This window comes from Rhinopithecus bieti, unplaced genomic scaffold (assembly GCF_001698545.2).
Source record: "Rhinopithecus bieti isolate Rb0 unplaced genomic scaffold, ASM169854v2 scaffold_26131, whole genome shotgun sequence".
Taxonomy (NCBI): domain Eukaryota; kingdom Metazoa; phylum Chordata; class Mammalia; order Primates; family Cercopithecidae; genus Rhinopithecus; species Rhinopithecus bieti.
Window position 1 is genome coordinate 776,960 of NW_016812390.1, and position 23,880 is coordinate 800,839.

The 23,880-nt window shown below is 44.5% G+C and overlaps 1 protein-coding gene across 2 annotated transcripts; it reads right to left on the reverse strand.

The window, feature by feature from the left end:
* Positions 1 to 6,423: 6,423 nt before the first annotated feature.
* GARIN1B (golgi associated RAB2 interactor 1B) lies at positions 6,424 to 23,326 on the reverse strand. Of its 2 annotated transcripts, none has more exons than XM_017896296.1 (7): positions 22,986 to 23,326; positions 21,684 to 21,868; positions 19,559 to 19,811; positions 15,001 to 15,122; positions 11,280 to 11,317; positions 8,083 to 8,250; positions 6,424 to 7,069 (listed from the first exon to the last, which is right to left on the reverse strand). In XM_017896296.1, exons 1-7 carry the CDS (start codon positions 23,229 to 23,231, stop codon positions 7,056 to 7,058), a joined length of 1,026 nt encoding a protein of 341 aa, XP_017751785.1. In that variant the 5' UTR covers positions 23,232 to 23,326; the 3' UTR covers positions 6,424 to 7,055. The 2 variants fall into 2 exon arrangements, with proteins under 2 accessions (XP_017751785.1, XP_017751783.1); XM_017896294.1 differs by having other exon boundaries at positions 11,280 to 11,323.
* Positions 23,327 to 23,880: the final 554 nt, after the last annotated feature.

A 23,880-nucleotide genomic window follows, 5' to 3' on the forward strand; every position in this document is an offset into this window, starting at 1 on the left:
GGAAGATATGACTAAGTCTGGACTAAGGAAGTCCCAAATGGACTATTCAGCAAGAAGAGTAGTAGGAATAAGGACAAGTGGAGGGCAGAGTGGGGGATAAATTCTCAGGCTAGGTAGCAAATGAGGAAGGCAAAAAAAAAAAGAGTGAGGGGGAAGCAATGAAAGGAAAGCATGGATGGTAAGTTTGGAGAGGTAATGGAAGATCTTGCCAATTTGAGGAGCCTGAACCAAAGGCAGTGGGAATTGTGGGTCTTCTTGGGAAGGTTTCTAAGCTTGTGCCTACAGGGAAACACATCTAATGGGCATTAACAATAAAACAGGCTGCCTCAGGAGGCATTATTTCAAAAACAGTTTTTAAAATACCTCCTTAAGGATCACTTGAGGCCAGGAGTTCGAGACCAGCATGGGCAACATAATGAGACCCTTCCTCCCCTCCTCTCTACGAAAAAAAATTTTAGAATTAGCTGGGCATGGTGGCACACACATGTAGTTCAAGCTAGTTGCTTGAGCCTGGGAGGTTGAGGCTGCAATGAGCTGTGATTGTGCCATTTCACTCCAGCCTGGGCAACACAGCAAGACCCTTTCTTTTAAAAAATAAAAATAACAAATAACAAATAACTCCTTAAAGTCAGGCACTGTGTTAGGTGCTAGTGAACCCAAAATAAATAGGACATCGTCCCTGTCCTCAACGAACTCAGCCTAATGGTGAGCCATCCATCCTGGAATTGTCCTAGTAAAGGCTAAACAGATAGTGAGAGTGCCAGAGATGGGACCCTCCAACCCTGAGGTTCCCTAATGGAGAAGGGCCTGGCCTAGCAAGGGCAAGGGAAATGGAAATGAACCCTTATATACAAGAGGTTTTTTGTTTGTTTATTTGTTTGTTTCTGAGACGGAGCTTTGCTTTTGTTACCCAGACTGGAGTGCAATGGTGCGAACTTGGCTCACTGCAACCTCCGTCTCCTAGGTTCAAGCGATTCTCCTGCCTCAGCCTCCCAAGTAGCTGGGATTACAGGTATGTGCCACCACGCCCGGCTAATTTTTGTATTTTTAGTAGAGATAAGGTTTTACCATGTTGGTCAGGCCACTGTCGAACTCCTGACCTCTAGTGATCTGCCTGCCTCGGCCTCCCAAAGTGCTGGGATTATAGGCATGAGCCACTGTGCCCGGCCACAAGAGAGATTTTAAAAGTGGAAATAAGTCCTGAGCTTAGTGACCACTTGAACGAATGAAATGAAGAAGGAGCACTCAAAAATTAAAAGGTTTAATCATGGGAGATTGGGAGAATGAGCTAGATACATGGAATGAGGGAAGTCAATTGAGTTCAAGACATAGGAAGTCTGTGATGGCAGAACATCTAAAGAGAAAGAGCCAAAAGCCTGGAGGAGATACTTGGGAGGGGTTGTTGGCCAGGAGATGGCTGGTGGAGCCATGAGAACAGAGAAGAGACGAAAGCAGATTAGACCTCACAGGAGCCCCAGAGTTAGAAAGTGGGTGGAGGAAGGAAGAAAAGGACCTGAGGGACAACACGTATTAGAAATGCTGCCAATAGCTGCACCCAAGGCCATCGAGTGAGAGCAGCACTGAAGGACTGCTTGTGGCCGCATGATGGTGTCACCACAAAAGGCTGACATTCGTCTCCAAGCATCCCATCTCTGCTTATGGGTGCTACTGAACATTCAGTGTTTCCTGTGTGCAGACACTGTTCTAGGACTGGGGATACAGCAGTGAGCAAAATTAAGTCTGTCATGGTGCTTATATTCTGGTGTGTAGAGGTAAGTGAGACAGCCCAAAAACAAGAAAAAAGCAACATACATAGAATGAGAGGTGGTGACAGGTGCTGTTACCTGAAAAACCAGGGTTTGTTCTCTTAGTAACAAACAATGCAAAACTCAGTTTTATTATCAATAGAAGTTTTATTACTTGGCATATGTAAGAAGGATACTGGGAATGTTCTCTAAAGCAGTGTCTCCCCAAGGGAAGTTGACAGGAGGGTTTTACGGGGTGATGGAGAGAGCAGAAGGTGCAAAATCACGTGTAGAGGGGGGTCCCAGTGGCACAGATGACTGAGCCATTATGCCAGCACATAGGTGGCATGTTATGGCAATGAAGCTATAGCTCCTCCTAAGGTGGAGACTTTGACATGGTCAAGAGAAAAGTTGACACAGTTCATCTATAAGTTGCCAGGGTCTGCAAGGAGCTGGTTCAAACCAACAGGGTGACCATATTCCATGCAGGGTTTGGGGAAGAACAGGCCGCAGGGCAGAAGGCTGTGAAACAGGCTGATTGCTCAAGTTGACTGAATTCCTTTTATCCCTGGAGACCCTGATATGGGTTGGATCTGTGTCCCTGCCCTAATTTCATGTCAAATTGTAAACCCCAGTATTGGAGGAAGGGTCTGGTGGGGGGGTGATTGGATCATGGGGTGGAGTTCTCATGAATGGTTTAGCACCATCCTCGCTTGGTACTGTATAGTGAATGATTTCTCATGACATGTGTTCATTTAAAGTCTGTGGCATCTGCCCTGCCCCTTCCTCCTGCTCCAGCCATGCAAGACATATCTGCTTCCCCTTTGCCTTCCACCATAATTTCCCTGAGGCCTCCCAAGAAGCAGAAGCGGCTATGCTTCCTGTACAGCTGCAGAACTGTGAGCCAATTAAATCTCTTTTCTTTATAAATTACCCAGTCTCAGGTATTTCTTTATAGCAATACAAGAATGGACTAATACAGACCCTCTCTGTTTGCTTACATAAGGAGAAAAATAAGGCAGGAAAGGAGAACAGTGAGTGTTGGGACTATCAGGAGTGGTGTTGCCATCTCAGAAAAGGTGGCCAGGGAAGCTCATGAGAGGGTGACATATGAGTGAACATCTAATGGTGGTGAACATTCCAGGAAAAGGGAACACCAAGGCAAGGCCCTGAGTTGGGAGTATGTTTGAAATGTTTGAGGAGCAACTGGAAGCCAGTGGGACTGGAGTACAGTAGCAAGGAGAGTAGAGGACATGAGGTCAGAGAGGGAGCAACAGGAATGGGGGAGGGAGAGAGGGACATCATGCAAGGCCTTTAGGCTATTGCAAGGACTTTAGTTTTCGCTATGATGAGTGAGAGGATATGGAAGACTGACTATTTGCTAAATTGTTTCTTCTTCTTTCTGTGAACCCAGCTAGACTACATTTCCCAGCCTCCCTTGCAGTATGGCCATATGACTGAACTTTGATGGAAGGAAGGAGGGTGGAGATGTTGTACACTACTTCCAGTACTGGCCATACAGACCTGCCATGTGTAATTCTCCAAGCTCATTCTCTTTCTGTGGCTAGAAGCTGTGTGTTTCAGATGGCAGAGCCACAAGATGGAAGGATCCTGTGAAACTGCCACTCAGTTTTTGAACTAGGAACACCATTTTTGGACTCTTTGTGAATGAGAAGTAGAACTTCTATTAGCTATTTTATGCCATTGATATATTAGGATTTATCTCTTTCAGAGCTAGCATTGCCTTAACTAATACAGAAGGGAAGCTATTGGAAGGTTTTGAGCAGAGAAGTAACATGATCTAGTATTTTAAAAGGATCACATTAGGCTGAAAGGGAGTAAGGTTAGGAACCAAGTGCATTTAGGAATTGTTTGCAACAATCCAGGTGAGTGATGATGATGATGGTTTCGTCCAGGTTGGTAGCAGTGGAAGTAGTGAGAATATCAAATTCTGAATATATTTTGAAAGTAGTTTGAAAGGATTTCCTAATGGGTTGGAAATAGGGTGGAGAGAAAGAGAGGAGTTAAGGATGACTCCAAGGTTTTGAGCAAGTAGAAAAATGAGGCTTCCACTTATTAGGATGGAGAAGACTTTAGAGAGAACAAAGTTTTGAGGGATAATTTTTTTTTTTTTTTGAGACAGAGTCTCGCTCTGTCACCCAGGCTGGAGTGCAGTGGTGTGATCTCAGCTCACTGCAACTTCCACCTCCTGAGTTCAAGTGATTCTCCTGCCTCATCCTCCTGAGTAGCTGGGATTACAGGCATGCACCACCACACCCAGCTAATTTGAGGGATAATATTGAGAGATTTGTTTTGGGCATATTAGACATTCAAGTAGAGATATCGACTAGGCAGTTGGATATGTATCTCTGGAGTACATAGTGGTCTGGACTAAAGATACAAGTTTAAGAGTATATTTGTAGCATGAAATCCATGTGTTTTGATTACAAGAGATTTAAGGACTGAATCCTGGGAATTTCTGATGTTCAGACATGATTGGGGGGTGTTGATGAGAATGAATCAGCAAAGGAACTGAGAAAAAGGCCAATGAGGGAGGAGGAAAGCCAAGAGAGTGTCCTTGAAGCCAAGTAGAGAAAAAGTTCAAGGAGAAAGCATTCTGCTAACAGTGAGGTGGGGCCTGGTTGGCCATGGGCTTTAGCAATGTGGGAATCTTTGACAGGTTTGTTGAGGTAGTGGATGCAAAAACCTGATTGAAGGGCTTCAAGAGACAATGGAGATTTTTAAAAGTTGGATCCCTTTCACGGAGTTTGCTTAAAGGGGTGGAGAAAACTGGAGCAAGGAGGCGGAGGGGCCAAGAGAGGTTTTGTTTTATTTTGTTCTTTTTTTAATGTAAGAAATAAGTATGTTTAGGAGGCATACTAGTATGTTCGTTGCTGATGGGAAGGATCTAGAAGTAGAAATCAAACTGATGATGTAGGAAAAAGGAAAAGTTGCTGGTGTGACATCTTTGGGTGACATGGGATGGGATCTACTACAAAAGGGAAAGAGCTGGACTTTGCTTGGAGACACAGTTCCTCCACAGTAACAAGGAGAGAAGCTAGAGTCAGTGGGTCTGGATCTAGGTAATTGATAGATATGGTGGTGAGAGCCTGAAATTCTCTTTCAATTGAAATTCTCTTACATTCTCAGTGAAATAGGAAGCGGGGTCATCAGGAGGCGTCGGCAGTTAGAGGAGAGAGAAGGTGTGAAATAGCCATTCAGCGGAGTGAACAGATTTAGGGGAATGTATGATGATTTCCAGGCAACATCACGGACCTCCTTGAGGCCATGATGATGACTTTGCAGTGAGACTGGTTAGTATGTCATGTGATCTTCTCCACTGGGGTTCAGTGGCAAGTTTAGCAGCATCACACAGGCTTGGAGCTGGTAGAGAACTGGATTTAGCCAAGGAAGAAAGTGAGAGAGACACAAAGATGTTGAGAGTGCATGCCAGGAAGTGATAATAATAATGACTGATCACAGGTAATCTGGGTTACAGGGGAAGGAAATGAGAACATGAAGAGAGGGAGGGACAGTGAAAACCTGGTAGAAGCAATAGATTGTAGGATTGGTGCGTCAATGGATTATTGGACTCAGGAAAACATAGGAGATGGTATAGCTAGGGAGTGGAAATAATGGGGTTAGGTGCAGTTATTAATGACAAGCACTAGGGTAAAATTAAGGAAGACAGTGGTTGAGGAGGGTGGAAAAAATATTATTGGAAGGCAGGAGTTCAGGGAACAGAGATCAAAGTATGGGAAGGATCATCTATGTGGATGTTGAAATCATTAGGAATTAGGACATAACTCAGCCTTTGAGTAATGGTGATCCAGGAGCTTATGTTTTTAGCCCTCCAACCATTTCAGCCTGAAAACTACTTCAGTGAGGAAAAAGACACTGCTAGCATATCTTAAGTCAAATCAAAATACCCACCCCAGTTGGGGGATGGGCAGCTTTCCTGAAGTACTCAAAGTCTGTTTCTCATTAAATGTGAAATTTTTCTTTTTTTGAGATAGGATCTCACTCTGTCACCCAGGCTGAAGGCAGTGGCACCCTCATTGCTCACTGCAGCTCGACCTCCCGGGCTCAAGCAATACTCCCATCTCAGCCTCCCTAGTAGCTGGGACCACAGGCACATGCCACCACTCCCAGCTAATTTTTTTGTATTTTTGGCAGAGATGGGTTTTCGCCATGTTTCGCAGGCTGGTCTCAAACTTCTGGGCTCAAGTGGTTCACCTGCCTCAGCCAGTCTCCCAAAGTGTTGGGATTACAGGCATGAGCTACTGCTCCTGACACTATTGCACATTTTAAACAAAGAGGCCAGTCCATAGACCATCTGACAAACATTCCTTCATGACTCCCTTCGTCTATAATTGGTAAACCTCTGATTAACCTGTATGTTGAGCCCATATCTCCTATCTCTGGAATCTCTAATTTAAAAAGTACTAACAAGGTATGTCGACATTTCAAGGGAGTGTTATACAAAAAAGAAGTTGAGCCAGTGTTTGTGGCACGGAGATAATAGCAAACTTAGGGAATTTGAACACAAAAGAAAAATTCGCCATTCCTTACACACCTTGTCTTACTACCTACCATAAGAACCTTTCTGCACCTCAAACCCAAACCTCTATTCAGAACAATAGGGCTAGCTAGTCCAAGTTAGGGAACAGACCAACAATGAAGGAATAAAGCTTTAATCAGAAGAGAGGAACTAGCAAGAAAAACAGACAGAAGGGGAGATGGAAGGTGTCTGGCAGTTCACATTTGTCCAGAATGGTCTGAGCAGGGAAGAAAACATATTTCTTTTTTTTTTGTTTATGGCTTTACTTTCAAGTTTTAAATTAGATAAATAGAAGCTTGGTGAGCATCTCTCAGGCGTGTGTCCCTTCTCTTATCCTCCTTATCTCGTCTGCCAAGTCTCTTCTCTTTCTTGTTACTGCTTCTCTTTGTGTCTGTCATCTGCTTTGACTTTCTCCCGCCACCTTTCTCGTCACCTCCATTTTGCTTTCTTCCACTTCTCTGGTCCTACTTCCCTTTCACTCCTTTCCTCCATCTCTCGAACCAGCCATTCTGAGAGCACATCTTGCTAGGCCAGCTCTGGCAGCGGCATGGAGGTAGCATATGCCGAGGTGCAGTGGTGAGGACATGGTTATGTACAGCTGGAAAGGCTTTGCTGTCACCGTGAGGTGACTATTTTTCCTTAGTTGCAGTTTTCTCCTCCTCTCCATCCCGATAATCCCTCAGAAGCTGAATGCTGCAAAGTGGTATTGATGAGGCTTGCATAGATTCTCCCCATTGTGGAAGGATGGCTCAAATAGAATTTCCTGTGAGTGTAGGAGAGAAAAGTGTTTGATAGGATATAAATTACCTAAAAAGCTCTTTTGTGAGCACATAGATACTTATGCTAATTTAAAAAAAATGGTCAACTATCTATAATAGGTATCTTATAAGAGTTGGTGGTGGCCGGGCCCAGTGGCTCACACCTGTAATCCTAGCACTTTGGGAGGTCAAGGCGAGCAGATCACCTGAGGTCGGGAGTTCGAGACAAGACTGGCCAACATGGTGAAACCCTGTCTCTACTAAAAGTACAAAAATTAGCTGGGTGTGGTGGTGCATGCCTTTAATTCCAGCTACTCAGGAGACTGAGGCAGGAGGATCACTTGAACCTGGGAGGCAGAGCTTGCAGTGAGCTGAGATCATGCCATTGCACTCCAGCCTGGGTGACAGAGTGAGACTCTGTCTCAGAAAAAAAGAGTTGGTGGTTTATTAATGACATTTTACTTTAGAAAACAGAAATCACCCCCCCCTTTTAAGTAAATCTATCTCTGGTCAGACAGAGGCACATAGGAAGTACTTCACAAATGTTTATTAAATGAATGTGTGGATAGACAAATGGGCCTTGAGCATGGAGAGAGAAGGACTGGGACCTTAGGGAGGTCTGACCCCATCCCAGACCCCTTAGCCTACTTCCTTTTCACTCTCTGCACCCCAACCCAAGCAGTAAGAAGGCTCTTCAAGAGCTCCAGGAAAGGAAAAGAGAGGAAAGACCACGTGGGGACTCTGCAGAGGAGACCCCTTACGCCTCCCACACAGCAAGATAAAGCAGCTGTAGCGTCAACAGCATCTGGGGGAACTCTGGGGGCCCTGGAGGTGCCACACATCAGGGTTTTGCTCAGCCCAGTTGGGAAAAGAGGGCTGAGGTCTCTGTGGCTAGCATCCCTCGACCATACCACACAGCTTTCTGGAATCACCCTCAGGACCCCAGGACCTGACCCAGCCCTGAAGCTGAATGCCAGGGCTGCCCCACAATGGCAGGGGATTCCTCCCATTGCTGTACCTATTGGTGGGGCCAGCTGTGGCCCGGTGGAGGCTGCCAGAGTGCTGAGGAGTGACAGGGGCTGCAGGCCGGAGGGGTTCTCTCTTTCCCACTCTCCATACGTGAATGAAGCCCTCCAACGTAGGTCACGGGTGCAAGGGATGCTGTCTTCACGGGAAGAATCTCTCCCTAGATCAAGTAAAGAAATGCATTTGTTTGTATGCTGGTTCACAGAGCACTCGCAGGTTACAGTCGACATTTGGGGGGTGCTTATGATGTGCCAGGCACCATTCCAAACAATTACATGCATTCATGGTCCTTTAATCCTCACCTCTGTAAGGACAGAGAGGGTGAGTAATTTACCAATGGTCACACAAGGAGAGGCAGAGTCAGAATTCCAAGCCGGGCAGCCTGTCTCCAGAGTCCACTTTCTTACCACTATATCACATGAACAAGACAGCACCAGTAAAAAGAGAGACCTAATATGATTCAGATGGGTTAACTGAGTGAATTTCCCCAGGAGACTCATCTAGCTGAACTAGCAATGGCCTTGAACCTCAGAAGACCTTAAGCCAGAGCCTTTTCTTGGTCCACTTGGCCCCGGCTTTTCAAAGGATGGCCCGCAGCCCAGCACCTTGGGCATTACCTGGGAGCATGTTAGAATCGCAGTCTCAAGCCCGCTAGACCCAAGAAATTCGAATCTGCCTTTTAACAAGATCTATGGGGGAATGTTTGGACATTAAACTTTGGGAAGTGCTGCAATAGTAGGCCACACCACCTGCTGGTGGGGAGTGCAAAGAGTGAGCCACACAGGTGCTGTTGGGCCTCTGGTTTTTCCAATTGTAAGTCTCTCTTATTTATCCAAAAGTTCCAAGAGGCTGGGGTATAATAGTCTTTAAACTGAGAGAGTATGCTACCTCGCCCAATGAGAAAAGAGGGCCTGGAGGCCACGTGGGATGGTTAATTTCAATTCAATTTCAGCCTAGGAACATCTTGGGCGTGATAGGCCCCATGATGCCAGATACCCTGTGACTCTAAAATTCTGTTTTCTCAAGTCCCAGAAATGCTTGAAATAATCCTCACGTCTGTTTTCTTCAAGCCTAATGCCATGGGGTATGTTTTGAGTGTGTATGTTTATACATATGTGTGTTTGAATGTATGTTTAAATGCAGAGAAATGAATCACCATCATGTCATTAGTCGCACAACATGAGAAAACATTCTTAGGCTTGGACAAAATGTGAGGCAGCCACAGCTGTGCTCACCATTTAGAACAGGGGCTGTGAGCTGGCAGCCTCCAGGCTGAATGTGGTCTGCAGATATGTTTTGTTTGCCCACTAAGTGTTAGCCAATACTATGCTTTAATATTTTATAGGAAGGTGGTATCCCACATATGTCCAGATCTTTTGGCTTCTCTTGAAAAACCAGAATATTTGGCCGGGATTCCAGCATGGCAACAGTTAATGGAAGTCTTAATTGAAGCGTTCACTTTCTCATTGCCACTATCCCCACCGCTCCCTGCTGTCTTCTCAGTTTTGACACCAAGTGTCAGCTGCCAGCAGTTGTTTTACTTATAATAGAATTTAGAGAAAAGTTAACCTTTTCTTACATCCATGTCACCCAGCCCTTTATCCATTTTTTTTTTTTTAAGTCTGAGTCTCACTCTGTCACCAGGCTGGTGTGCAGTGGCATGATCTTGGCTTACCGCAACCTCCACTTCCCCAGGTTCAAGCGATTCTCCCGCCTCAGCCCCCCGAGTAGCTGGGACTACAGGTACACACCACCATACCCAGCTAATTTTTGCATTTTTAGTAGAGATGGGGTTTCACCATGTTGTCTAGGCTGGTCTCGAACTCCTGACGTCATGATCTGCCCGCCTCGGCCTCCCAAAGTGCTGGGATTACAGGCGTGAGCCACTGCACCCAGCCCCCTTTACCCATTTATATCACCTGCAGACCTATGCATTTGTAATCCCTGATTTAGACGAAAGTTAGCAGAGTTCCCCTGGGACCTACCGTCTTCTCTAAATTTATAAATATCTTATGATATTCTGGCTGCCCACTGAACCAACGTGAAGGAATAATTTATTAGTGGCATGGTATATGGGTATTTATTGCCTCCCATTGTGTTCTCAGCCCTCTGCTTCATGCTGTGGATAACTGAGAAGCATGAAAACAATTTAGTATTCACTGAAGAAGTATCCCTCAAACCTATAAAACAACTAGGGAATAATGAAAGAGAGGTTATGACCAAGGAAGGATTAGCCTGGCAGGAAGGTGTTGTGTGAAGGGTAGGATTTAGTAGGATAGGCAGGATTTAGAGTGAAGCATCGGGGAAAGGAAGTGGATGGAGGATGAAGGAGGCATGGGATGGCTAAGGTTTGCTGGAGCAAAAGATTTGGGCTGGAGAAGATGATTAGGCAGAGGGCTGCTATTAGAGGAACAGTGAGTGAGCAGGTGAGATGGGGGAAGATTGTGCAGGGCCATGCATGCCAAACTGAGTGGATTTGGGGTGAACAGAATCTGGAAATAGGGAACTGGCTGCTTTTTCCAGAATGTGTCATGCTCCCTCATGCAGACTCTGTTTCTTCTTCCTGGAATGCCCTGCCTTATCTGTTTCAGCCAGCTCACTTGCACTCATTGTCTATGACTCAGTTCAGAAACCATGCCTCCCAGGCCAGCTTCCTGGCAGGAATGAGGGACCCCCTTCTTTGTGCTTCTTTGTCACCCTAGGCATAAGCTTTGAATGTTGCCTGGAAGGAGACGTTTTGTAATTCGGGGATTTCCCCATCTGACACTACCAAATTATAAACTTCTTGAGGGACCATGGGGTCTTTCTACATGGTGACCCTAAAGCCCATCACAGTAATTGGGACTTACACAGTATTCAGTGCATGGTTTTGAATGAATAAATGGATAAATGAACTTGTGGAAGAGTGCTGCAGGCTTGAGATGAGAAGGGCTGGGCTAGCGTAGGGTCTGTGGGTGTAGAAATGAAGTAAAGAATAGAAGATAAATTGCAAAGAAAGAAGTTGGTTGGGACTTGGTGCCAACTTGATTGTGGTTGCCAGAGAGCCTAAAGGAATTCAAACTAAGGCATGGAAAGACAATGTCAATACTGACAGCACCAGGACAACCAGGATGGGGGCTGGAGGGGATCTTATTCTTATATCCAGAGTAGAAAGCTCTTTGAGGTATGGAACCCTGTGCCCTCCCTTACCTGAGCTGTTCTTGTTGGTCTCCACCTTTTTGCTGCTCCTGAAACTCGAGCCATTTCAGGATCAAGGAAATGAAAGTTGAAAGTAAAGGAAAAGAACATTAAATTTGTATTTCAGATCTTGTTCAAAAGTTCCTGATGCAAAGCTTTAGAGACAGATATAAATATGAAAAAGGCCAGCTGTGGCTATATTGGATGGGTGTGACGCATATTAAAGTTCCAGAAAGAAAACCAGGAAGGGGGAGGTGGAATGGGGTGGGAGGTGGGGAGCAGAGCCCATGCTGCTGATTTTGCTGAGGAGGAGGGGGTGACGCCATCTGTTCAGTTCTGCATCTCAGCCATTTATTTTATTTACTGTTAAGTTGCATGTTGTTGCCAGTATGCAAAAACTGGTAATAATTGCAACCAGACTAGAACCAGCCCAAATGAGAGAAAAATCATCACTCAGGGACTCCATTCTGGGAAACTGAAGAGAAGGCGCTAAATGTCTGTACAAAGCAATTATCAAGATAGCAGTGAAGCAAAAACGAATCCCTTCCTCCCCTCATTTCTTACATCCTTCTGATCTGCCCAGACTAGGTTGCCATAGCTCCCTAACTCGTTTTTCCACATCTCTCCTTCCCTTCAAATTAACTGTCAGGCAACAGCTAGCATGACCTTTTCAAAATGTAAATTGGATCACGTCACTTCCCTGTTTAAAATGCTGCTAAGGCTTCCATGACACTGGAAGTCTAAATTTTCTTCGCATGGCTTCCCAGGCCCTGCCTGGCTCAGTCCCTGCCCTCTTCTACTTATTCTCTTCCACCACTACCCGCTTTTCCACACTGGCCTTCCACCAAGCTTCTTTCTTTGCAGAAGCCTCAGCCTTGCACCTGCCCATTTCCTTAATCTGCCTGGCCCTTCTTCACCCTTTCTTTAGCTGTCTTTCGCCTATTTTCTCCTTCAGATCTTAGCCTCCTCTCAACTTCTAGAAATATTAAAAGCTGTCTGTGCCAGAGAGTGCCAGTAGGCCCCCAGTGACCCTTTTTGCCTTCTCCCTGGGGGGCACAGTACCTAATTTTGTGTTGTGTACATGGCTATGCAAGATGAGAAATGCATTTCCCAGCCTCCCTTGCAGCTGAGTGAGGTCATGTGACTGAGTGTGACCCATGAGGTATAAACAGAAGCTGTTCTTTAAATAGTAATTTAAAAATCAGTGATTTGGCCAGGCACAGTGGCTCAATTCTGTAATACCAGCACTTTGGGAGGCTGAAGTGAGTGGATCACAAGAGGCCAGGAGTTCAAGACCAGCCTGGCCAACATGGAGAAACCCCATCTCTAATAAAAATACAAAAATTAGCCAGGCATGATAGTGAGTGCCTATAACCCCAGATACACTGGAGGTTAAGGCATAAGAATCACTTGAACCTGAGAGGCAGAGGTTGCAGTGAGCTGAGACTGTGCCATTGCACTCCAGCCTGGGAGACAGAGTGAGACTCTGTCTCAAAAAAGAAGGAAGAAAGGAAGGAAGGAAGGAAGGAAAAAGGAAAGAGAGAAAGAGAAGGAAAGAAAGAAAGAAAGAAAGAAAGAAAGAAAGAAAGAAAGAAAGAAAGAAAGAAAGAAAGAAAGAAAGAAAGAAAGAAAGAAAGAAAGAAAGAAAGAAAGAAAGAAAGAAAGAAAGAAAGAAAGAAAGAAAGAAAGAAAGAAAGGAAGGATGGAAGGAAGGATCAGTGATTTGATATTTTGAGACAGCCAAAAAGTGGTTTCAAAATACCTTGCCCTATTAGAGTCCAGTGCCCTCTAGCTCAGCAATATAACATCTCATCGAGCAGTTCCTTCATTACAGAGCTCTGTATGATATATGGAGTGACAATCTTTAGGATATATTCTTTATACTGGGAAACAGATCAGTCTTTCTCTTGTGTTAATAGTTTTCTACCTCCAGCCAAGTTAGAATTAATAATACAAGTTAATACTTATTGAGAGCTTTCTTACAATTTGCCTCTAAATCTGCTGAGGAGCATTCTAAGTGCTTGATGCATATGAGCTCATTTGATCCTGACATCTGGATGGGGTTGGCACTATTTTCATTTCCATATTACAGATCTGAAAACTGAGCCCCCAAGTTTCGATATGCTCAAGGCTGCAGTCAGAGCAGTGACTTGGGCCCACTTCTATGTGAGCTCTTCGCTGCTGTAAGTGCTTGCCTCCTCTGAGCTGTACTGGTTTTCAGTTTATTACCAGTGCTCAGAAAGAAAGAGAATTTGTTCTGCCTCTGAACTGCTGGTCCAACTGGTTCTTGTTGTGACAAAATTCTCCACTCTAATACCTAATTTTTCTCTCCTGGTAACATTTACTAATTTATTTCTATCCTCCCCTTTCTACTAAACCATAAGTAACAGGCATTAGGACTTTGGATCCCACTTTATCCGGGCCTGAATATTCTGTGGTACCCTCTGGTCTAAGTACGCTCAACTCATGTTTCTTTTAAACCAACCAGTTTTATACCAAGACTTAATGCTAAGTCATCCGTACATACAGCGGCATTGCCTCAGCCATGAAGAAGACAGATCTGTAGCATAGAGCTTTCCAGAACAGACTCTGTATTAAGAAAATGACCACAGAAGCTCCATAAAGTCCAACCAGAGACCTTGGGTGAGTAGGTAAGTAAATCCAATAAGTTGACAATGTTTTGAACTATGGTTTTGGTTATTTCCCTGTAGGACTAGAAACTGGATTAGAAATAAGGTTTTACGTGACCGGACATGGTGGCTCACACTTGTAGTCCTGACACTTTGGGAGGCTGAGGCAGGTGGATCATTTGAGGTCAGGAATTCGAGATCAGCCTGGCCAGCATGGTGAAACCCTGTCTCTACTAAAAATACAATAATTAGCCGGGTGTGGTGATGTGCGTCTATAATCCCAGCTACTTGGGAGGCTGAGGCAGGAGAATCGCATCAACCCAGGAGGCAGAGGTTGCAGTGAGCTGAGACTGTGCCACTGCACTCCAGCCTGGGCAACAGAGTGAGACTCTTGTCTCAAATATACAAATGAACAACAACAAAAAAAAGAAATTAGGTTTTACTTTTTCACCTGTATACCTAACTTATCCTCATTGTTGGAGAGTTTCTTTTCATTTTTTATAGTAGTCCTCCTCTGGAGTCAAGCCCACCACGCTTGCTGTGTGGAGAAGGAGAACAAAGCAAGGAGAGCTGGAGGAAGGTTGTCCTGAATCAAGGATAAAGACTGAACAGTGACTAGGCATGGTGGCTCATGCCTGTAATTCCAGCACTTTGGGAGGCCGAGGTGGGCAGCTCACCTGAGGTCAGGAGTTTGAGACCAGCCTGGCCAACATGGTGAAACTGCGTCTGAACTAAAAATACAAAAATTAGTTGGGGGCGTGGTGGCACATGCCTGTAGTCACAGCTACTTGGGAGGCTGAGGCGGGAGAATCGTTTGAACCCTGGGTGACGGAGTGAGAGTCTGTCTCAAAAAGGAAAAAAAAAAAAAGACTGGATAGTGAGTGGCAGTATATCAAGGCCAGGCTGGTCTTGAATTCCTGACCTCAAGTGATCCACCTGCCTCGGCCTCCCAAAGTGCCGGGATTACAGGCGTGAGCCACCGTGCCTGGTCACATAAAACCCTGTGCTCATTAACCAAGATATTTGGTTTCTGGATCTCACAGCCCAGACCATCTGGGTTGCAGGAAGGAATGTCAGAGGCTGGCCTGATTTAAGTCATGTACCTCAACTGGTTCTGCTGGTGTAAGTCGGCAAAAATTTGAGAGAGGGCTTCATTCTCCGCCTTGGCCATTAGTTGAATGAGACTCTCGCTGGGCTGGGAGGCTTGGAGTTTCTTCTGTACTAACTATATGAAGAAAAAAAGCAGAACCAGGTGGTTAAGGCCTTGGGGTCATCACATTTTCCTAATATCATGGTTCAGACTCTAAAGTGTTAGAACTCAAAAATTTCCAAAGTGTAGCCACGCCAGCTGCTCACAGAGGCAATTCTGAGGCCATATTTTTTGGTTTACACTCCTTGTATAGGTAAAAATGTCCTTTTGTGCCTTAAGGATAAATAATATCTTTATTACATACTTTTAACATAACTTAGCAGATACTTATTCCTATTAATATACCTTAATATAATGTATGAATAGCCTATTAATATAAGCTTTAATAAAGTTTATGCTGTTTGGTTTTATAATTAAATGTAGGGGAATCATATATTTGTTATAGAAACTTAGTGGGATTTTTCTTTTGAGACAGAGTTTCACTCTTATGCCCAGGCTGGAGTGCAGTGGCGTGATCTCGGCTCACTGCGACCTCTGCCTCCTGGGTTCAAGCGATTCTCCTGCCTCAGCCTCCCAAGTAGCTGGGACTACAGGTGTCTGCCACCACACCTGGCTAATTTTTGTATTTTTAGTAGAGACAGGGTTTCACCATGTTGGCCAGGCTGGTTTGATCTCCTGACCTTGTGATCTGCCCACCTTGGCCTCCCAAAGTGCTGGGATTACAGGCGTGAGCCACCGCGCCCAGCCTAATTAGTGTTTTAAAATTTAATTTCTCTAAGATATATCCTATATATACTATAATGTGCTGCTTTTTACATCGGGGCAAAATTAATTTCTTTCCTGCTGCTTGTGATACTCAAAAGTGTTCCAGTCGTGCTGTCCATGTCCATAGCCACTCATTTATTCCATATTTATTGAAGGCCAACTAGGTGCCAGGTACTAGAGATATAGCCATAAAGAAGACAAATAAAACCCCCTGCCTTCATGGAGTTTCTGTTGTAGCTGAAGTCAGACGTATATTCATCATGTTCTGGGGCAAAAAGGCCCAGGTATCTTCACTGGTGAATTCTATCAAATATTTAAAGAAGAAATAATAGCAATGCTTCATGAATTCTTTCAGAAAATAGAGGAGGCAATACTTTCCAACTTCTTCAATGAGGCTAATATTAACTTGATACCAAAGCTTGGGTATCACAAAGATATCACAAGAAAATTGCAGACCAATATCTCTCATGAGCATAGATGCAAAATTCCTTAACATAATGTGAGCAAACTGAATCTAGTAACATATGAAAAAGAAATATATACACTGTGACCAGGCAGATTTTATTGCAGGAACACAAAGTTGGTTTCATATTTTAAAAAATCAATTAATGTAATATACTATATTAACAAAATAAAGGACAAACCACATAATCATCTTAATAGATGCAGAGACATCATTTAACAAAATCGAATACCCATTCATGATGAAAGAAAACAAAAGAAAGAAAACCTTTTCAATAAACTAGGAATAAAGGGAACTTCCTCAACCAGATTAAGGGCATCTACAAATATTCATAATAAGCATCATACTTAATAGCAAAAAACTGAATTTTTTTCCTAAGATCAGGAATAAGACAAGGATGTCTGCCCTTGTTTCTCCTATTAAACGTGTACTGGAGGTTCTAGCTAGTGCAATAGGGCAATAAACAAACCTAGACTGGAAATGAAGATGTGAAACTGTCCTTATTGCAGATGACGTGAGTGTGTGTGTGTGTGTGTGTGTGTGGTGTGTAGATAGAAAATCCCTCGGCCAGGCGCGGTGGCTCAAGCCTGTAATCCCAGCACTTTGGGAGGCTGAGACGGGCGGATCACGAGGTCAGGAGATTGAGACCATCCTGGCTAACACGGTGAACCCCGTCTCTACTAAAAAATACAAAAAACTAGCTGGGCGAGATGGCGGGCGCATGTAGTCCCAGCTACTTGGGAGGCTGAGGCAGGAGAATGGCATAAACCCCGGAGGCGGAGCTTGCAGTGAGCTGAGATCCAGCCACTGCACTCCAGCCTGGGCAACAGAGCAAGACTCCGTCTCAAAAAAAAAAAAAAAAAAAGAAAATCCCAAGGAATCCATAAAACTGCTATAATGTATAATGAAGTTAATATTTAAAAACCAATTGTATTTCTAATACTATCAATGAATGACCCAAAAATGAAATTAACAAAACACAAACAGTTCTCTTCACAACAGCATCAACAACAATAAAATACTTAGGAAAACATTTAATAAAATAAGTGCAGAACTTGCAGAACTTGTCTACCAAAAACTACAAAATAGGCCGAGCATGTGGCTCACACCTGTAACCCCAGCACTTTGGGAGGCTGAGGCAGAGAATTGCTTGAGCCCAGGAGTTCAAGACCAACCTAGGCAACACAGCGAGACCTCACCTCTATTAAAAACAAAACAAAAGCTACAAAACATTGCTAAGAGAAACTAAAGTATTGAATAAATGAAAAGACATTCCATATTCAGATATTGGAAGACTCAATATTATCAGATGGCACTTCTCCCCAAAGTGATGTATAAATTCAACATGTGCTTATCAAAATTCTAACAGGTTTTTTTTGTGAAATTAACAAACTGATTCTAAAATTTACATTAAAATGCAACACATCTAGAACAGCCAACATAGCTTGAAAAAGAACAAAATTGGAAGACTTGTATCACCCATTTTCAAACTTAATATAAAGATACATTAACCAAAACATTGTTATATTGACACAGAATAGACAAATAAACCAACAGAATGGAACTGATAATTCAGAAATAAATCCTTATATTGACAGTAAGTTGATTTTTAACGAAGGTGCTAAGACAATTCAATGTGGGAAGGAATAGTCTTTTCAACAAGTGGTGCTAGGCTAATTACATATCCACATACACAGAAAAAGTACTTAGATCATTACCTCATTCCATACATAAATATGAACTCAAAATGGATCATAGACCTAGATGTAAGAGCTGAATCTATAAGACTCCTAAAGTAAAACATAGGATAAATCTTTGTGACTTTGGAATGAACAAAGAGTTCTTAGATATGCATAGAAAACCTGATCCATAAAAGAAAAAGTTTCATGCCTGTAATCCTAGCACTTTGGGAGGCTGAGGCAGGTGGATCATTTGAGGTCAGGAGTTTGAGACCAGCCTGGCCAACATGGTGAAACCCTGTCTCTACCAGAAAATACAAAAATTAGTTGAGTGTGGTAGCACATGCCTATAATCCCAGCTACTTGGGAGGCTGAGGTGGGAGAATCACTTGAACCCAGGAGGTGGAGGTTGCAATGAGTCGAGATTGTGCCATTGCACTCCAGCCTGGGCAACAGAGCGAGATTGTCTCAAAAAAAAAGAAGAAAAAAGTTGACAATTGCACTTTATCAAAATTAAAAAGTTTTGCCTCTCAAAAACATCATTAAGAAAATGAAAGGCAATTCATAGACTGAGAGAAAATATTATCAAATCATATATCTGATGAACAACTTGTATCCAGAATATACAAAGAATTCTTACAATGCAATGAGAAGAAAAAACCCAATTGAAAAATGGTCAATGCTGGGCACAGTGCCTCATGCCTGTAATCCCAGCACTTTGGTGGGCCGAGGTGGGTGGATCACCTGAGGTCAGGAGTTCCAGACCAGCCTGGCTAACATGGCAAAACCCCATCTCTACTAAAAATACAATAATTGGCCAGGCGTGGTGGTGCGTGCCTATAATGCCAGCTAGTTGGGAGGCTGAGGCAGGAGAATCACTTGAGCCTGGGAGGCAGACGTTGCAGTGAGCCAAGATCGCACCACTGCACTTCAGTCAGGGCGACAGAGTGAGACTCCATCTCAAAAAAAAAAAAAAAAAAAAAAAAAGCAGAGCAAAACAAAAAGAAACTACAAATACTCTGTGACTCTGCCCTGGAGTTGGCCCCATGCTACAATATGGATGAACCTGAAAAATGTTATGCTAAGTGAAAAAAGCCAGACAGAAAAGACTATATGTTGTAAGATTCCATTTATATGAAAGGCCAAAGATGAATGTGTAGAGACTAAAAACAGATAATGGTTGCCTAGAGTTGGGAGTAGGAACAGGGAATGACTGCAAATGGGCGAAGGGGAATTTTTTAGGGTAATGGAAATGTTCTGGAACTGGATTGTGGTGATGGTTACATGACTCTATACATCTACTGAAAGTGTTGAAACTGTGGTTTCAACATAATCCACAGTAAAATCCACAATGGTAGATTTTAGAAAACAATAAACAATTTACATAAAATTGTTTATATAAAATATATATAAAAACAAAAAACAATTATAAAATAAGAAAATCCCCCATAGTGGATTTTATGGTTCTAAATGCTATTCAATAAAGCTGTTTAGAAAAGGCCTCGAGCTGAGCTCACCTTCATAGGGTGCTCACATACCAGCTGGGTTAAGCTCTACCTCACTGCTCTGGCCTTGGCTGGAGATTGGCAATGGTGATTACTTACCTTTGAATCTCCTGAGGGGCTGCAGCAGTTCCTGGGTACCAGGCAGTGAGTGACAAGAATCCTGGGGTCTTTGGTGGTGATGGACAGCCCCTTTTGCAGAATTTGAACCAGTCGGATCCAGAAGTGGAAGACAGTCTCAGGATGGTCAGGGTGGAGCTTTAGGTAATAAATCTTCTCGGTGACTGTCCTCAACTGCAGGATGCGTTGATGGTGGTCACATACCTGGAGCTCTACAAACTTCAATGGGAGAATCCTGAAGCCACCAGGGAAGACACACATTGACAACCCTATTGCATCCAATCTGACCCTGTCTTCATTAAAATGAGGAAGGTCTTCTTTAGAACTAAGGCTTTTGGAGGTAGGAAAGAGGGTGCTTTAGCACAGTGCTGTTCAAATGTTGGGGAGACCAAATACACCGGCTGAGTTTGTTTAAAATGCAGACACCTGAAGACACCACTAAAGATTCAGATTCAGTAAGAATTGGGTGTGGCCCTGGAATTTGCATTGTAACTTCCACCCACCCTGCCATGATTCTCGTGTGCCCTAGACCCTATTTGAGAGAGACAGCCTAGGAGGTAAGGTGGCTGGAGTCATAAGATTTTGCAATTTCTTTCTTTCTTTCTTTTCTTTTTTTTTTTTCAGATGGAGTTTTGCTCTTGTTGCCCAGTCTGGAGTGCAATGGCACAATCTTGACTCACTGCAACCTCTGCCTCCCGGGTTCAAGTGATTCTCCTGCCTCAGCCTTCTGAGTAGCTGGGATTACAGTCATGTGCCACCAGGCCCGTCTAATTTTTTATTTTTAGTAGAGATGGAGTTTCATCATGTTGGTCAGGCTGGTCTCAAACTCCTGACCTTAGGTGATCCACCCGTCTCTGCCTCCCAAAGTGCTGGGATTACAGGCATGAGCCACCGCACCCAGCTGAAATTTCTTTCTTGAAAGTACCAAAGGAGCTTGCCCCACTGTCTGGCTTGTTCATTTATTGAGTTTAATGCCACAGTTAGTCTTCCCAAGGGAGTTAAAGTTCAAGGATCTGGCGATGGATCTAATATTAGTCAGCTGGGACTGGGCAGTACTTGCTACAGGTACACCAAGAACATCATGGAGAGGTGTATCACCGAGGTAGCATGGAGAAATGAAGGGCTTTCCTGGACTTTTGGGAATTTCTAGAGATTCTTGAGATATCCTACAGATTATCTAAAGAGGCCCAAAGATTTAAAAAGGCTACTTCATCCCGGACAAGCATAATGTCACTATATGCTACAGCTCTAAGTGAGACTTAGTCCCATTTATTTTACTGATTAAAAAAAAAAAAAACTGGCAGGGCATGGTGGCTCACACCTGTAATCCCAGCACTTTGGGAGGCTGAGGCAGGTGGGTCATCTGAGGTCAGGAGTTCAAGACCAGCCTGGCCAACATGGTGAAACCCTGTCTCTATTAAAAATACAAAAATTATCCCAGCGTGCTGGTAGGTGCCTATAATCCCAGCTATTTGGTAGGCTGAGGCAGGAGAACCACTTGAACCTCGGAGGCAGAGGTTGTGGTGAGCCAAGATCCTACCATTGCACTCCAGCCTGGGTGACAGTCTTTTTTGAGATTCACTCTCAAGAAAGAGAGACAGAGAGAAAGAGAGAAAGCGAGAAAGAGAGAGAGAGAGGGAGGGAGGGAGGGAGGAAGGAAGGAAGGAAGGAAGGAAGGAAGGAAGAAGAAAACTGAGGAGCAGTAAATAACTTGTGATTTTAAAAATTGAGTCCAGTTAGTTGCATACCAAGAACTAAAAATAATCTCCTTTCCCCAACCACTGCTCCATCTGCCAGACCTCACTGCCTCCTTGCCCTTGGGCCCAATGCTGAGAGATTTCCTATGAATTGAGTGGCGTCCGTGCAGCGAGAAAGAAAGTGGGCAGGTAGACTGGCCCCTCACTCCTGTCCACATGACATCTCCCTTTGTCCCACTTGGCCTCTGTCTTTCCAGTGTATCACCTGTCTTAGGATACTGTTGTCTAAAAAAATCAGTGTCACTGCTGATGACTTCTCTATCTTCTCCTTGAGTTTAGTAGTCAAGCAACCTCCACTTTGCATCCACCCCTCACCCCTCTTGTCCTCCATTCTCATCTGCGTTGCTCACCTCTTCAGGAAGATGTTGGGGGCTGTGGATGGTCTGTTCCATGTCTGGCTCTGCCCCTGGTGCCATTTGACACTGGCCATGAGTAGGATGTTGGGGAGGGGCAGGCAGGGCACTGAGGAGGTCACCCCCAGGGCCATGGTGTAGGAGGCTTTGTAGATGTCTCTCCAATTCCTGCCCCTTTTGACCTGCAACAGAGCCCCCAGGCACAACCTGAGCATTTGGCAAAAGCTGCCATCTGTTTCAGCCCAGGGTTTCTCAACCTCGATACAATTAATGTTTTGGGTTGGATATTCTTTGTTGAGGGCAGGATACTGCCCTGCACACTAGAGAATGCTTAGTAGCATCCTTGACCTCTACCTACTAGTTCTAGTAGCACTACCAGCCAAATGGCGACAACAAAAAATGTCTCCAGACATTGTCAAATGTTCCCTGGCAGTTGGGGCCAAATATCAATTCTTGTTGATAACCACTATATTGATTAAACAACTACTAGTATGTAAACAATATTTCAACCACCCTTTGTTAACAATTGCCCACAAGAATTACAGCCCAGGAGTTCCCTGCCATCTGTCATTTCTGCCAATCCTCCCTGGACTGTTTCCTGACCTTCTCTGAAAAATTTATCCTCTTGTTTCTTCCTGAGGGGCCCTGTTATCTCCTGCACCTTCACTGAACAGGAAGGTCCTCTCTAACTCCAAAGTGATGTTTATTCTTGCTTCCATCCAACCAGAGGAGAGCCCAAGCAAGGAGACAAACATGCACTGAGTGCTTGTTAGACCAGGTGCTTTGCTTGCTGTATTAGCATTTCATCCTCAGGTCAGTTCAAACCTTTTGCAATAAAGGGACCAGATTCAGGCTGCACAGGTTACTTGCACAGTCACCTCCCAAGGAGAAGGCAGAAGACTGGAATCTGAGCCCAGCTGTCTCTGGGTCCCCAGGTGCTGTTCTTTCTCCAATCCACATTTTTGTTCTCAAGAAGCGTCTCTTTTCACTGCCTCTTTTTTCATCTACTTCAGGTGACAGCCTGGGGGCTGAAGTAAACTGGAGGATTAGAATACCGAATTCTCCTCTCAGAGCAGAGGACCCCTGACCTTTCTCCCTGGGTGACAGCTATCTGCAGGAGAAGCCCTGTCTGAGGCTCAGCAAAGCCCAGGTCAATGGGGATGGCCTTGTATTCCAGGTCACTAGCTCCTTGCCTCAATTCTCACTCCGCCCCAGTTTCAGGGGTGGACTCTCTCAGTCATATCTTGGGAACAGGTTTAGAAGAATCAAAAAGTGCTATTCTGTGCCACCCAAGAGTACCTGGACGAAGTTGCTTTCAAACACCACGGAGTTAGGAAACAGGTTGAATTCTGGAGAATGAACCACCTGGCAGAGCAGTCCCTCCTCCACACCTAGGCCCACTCCAGGGTTCGGCTCTCGATCCACAGGAAAGAGGCCCCTGAATTCTTCCCAGGCATTCAGGGAAGGGAAGGTTGGATAGGATCTTGTGACTTTTACTGTATTCTTTGATTTCCTCCAAGTCTTTCCATGTGGAACTGATGACATTTCTACACATGCTCAGGGGCCTGCTGCACATTTGTCCTGGGATCTCTCTCTCCCCTGCTGGCCTTGGGCAGCTGGCCAAGCCCTGGGACCGCCAGTCAGCTCACAATGATGAATGGATGACATCATGAAAAACCAGGACGGACCTGCAGGAAGGGGAAGTGCAGAGGAGCCTCCCTTTTCCTCCAGAGAGCTTGTGTGCCTTATCGGTGCCTTGATATCCCCCAGCCCTTTTCAGGACCCCAGGACATAGTCCTCCCAGAACTTGCAGAGAAAGCAGTGAGCTAGGCAGAAAGCAAGCAAGGAGAGCTGTCAGGAAGCTCCTTTCACTGCTAAGAGGAAAATGCCCTTCCTGCCTTTCAACCCTTCCTTACTCTGAATGCAACCTATCTCACACAACTTTAAAAGCTGCGTGTCCATTGAAAATCCCATCTTCCTAAGCTTTGCATCATGTGGGCCCCCGACACTCTGGTGGATCTGCAGGTTATGGGAGCAGTTGTAGGGCAGTTGGTGTCTGCTCTGTGTTCTGCTGTGGCAGGCTGGTTACTTCTGCAGGACTTATTTCCCTTAGGAGGTCAAACTGAAGAAGCAGGAGAAGGAATTAGTTTCTTATCCAGAGGCTGGCTTTGTCAGGGCGCTAGCTGGGAGGAAT

Bases quoted from the DNA above. Each gene is read 5' to 3' on its own strand.
- GARIN1B (XM_017896294.1), bottom strand. From the start codon at position 23,231: ATGTCATCAGTTCCACATGGAAAGACTTGGAGGAAATCAAAGAATACA. The intron at 21,869-22,985 runs GTACTCTTGGGT...GCTCTGTTGCAG, and splicing joins TTGAAAGCAACTTCGTCCAG to GTCAAAAGGGGCAGGAATTG. The intron at 8,251-11,279 runs GTAAGGGAGGGC...TACTTGATCTAG, and splicing joins GACCAACAAGAACAGCTCAG to GGAGAGATTCTTCCCGTGAA.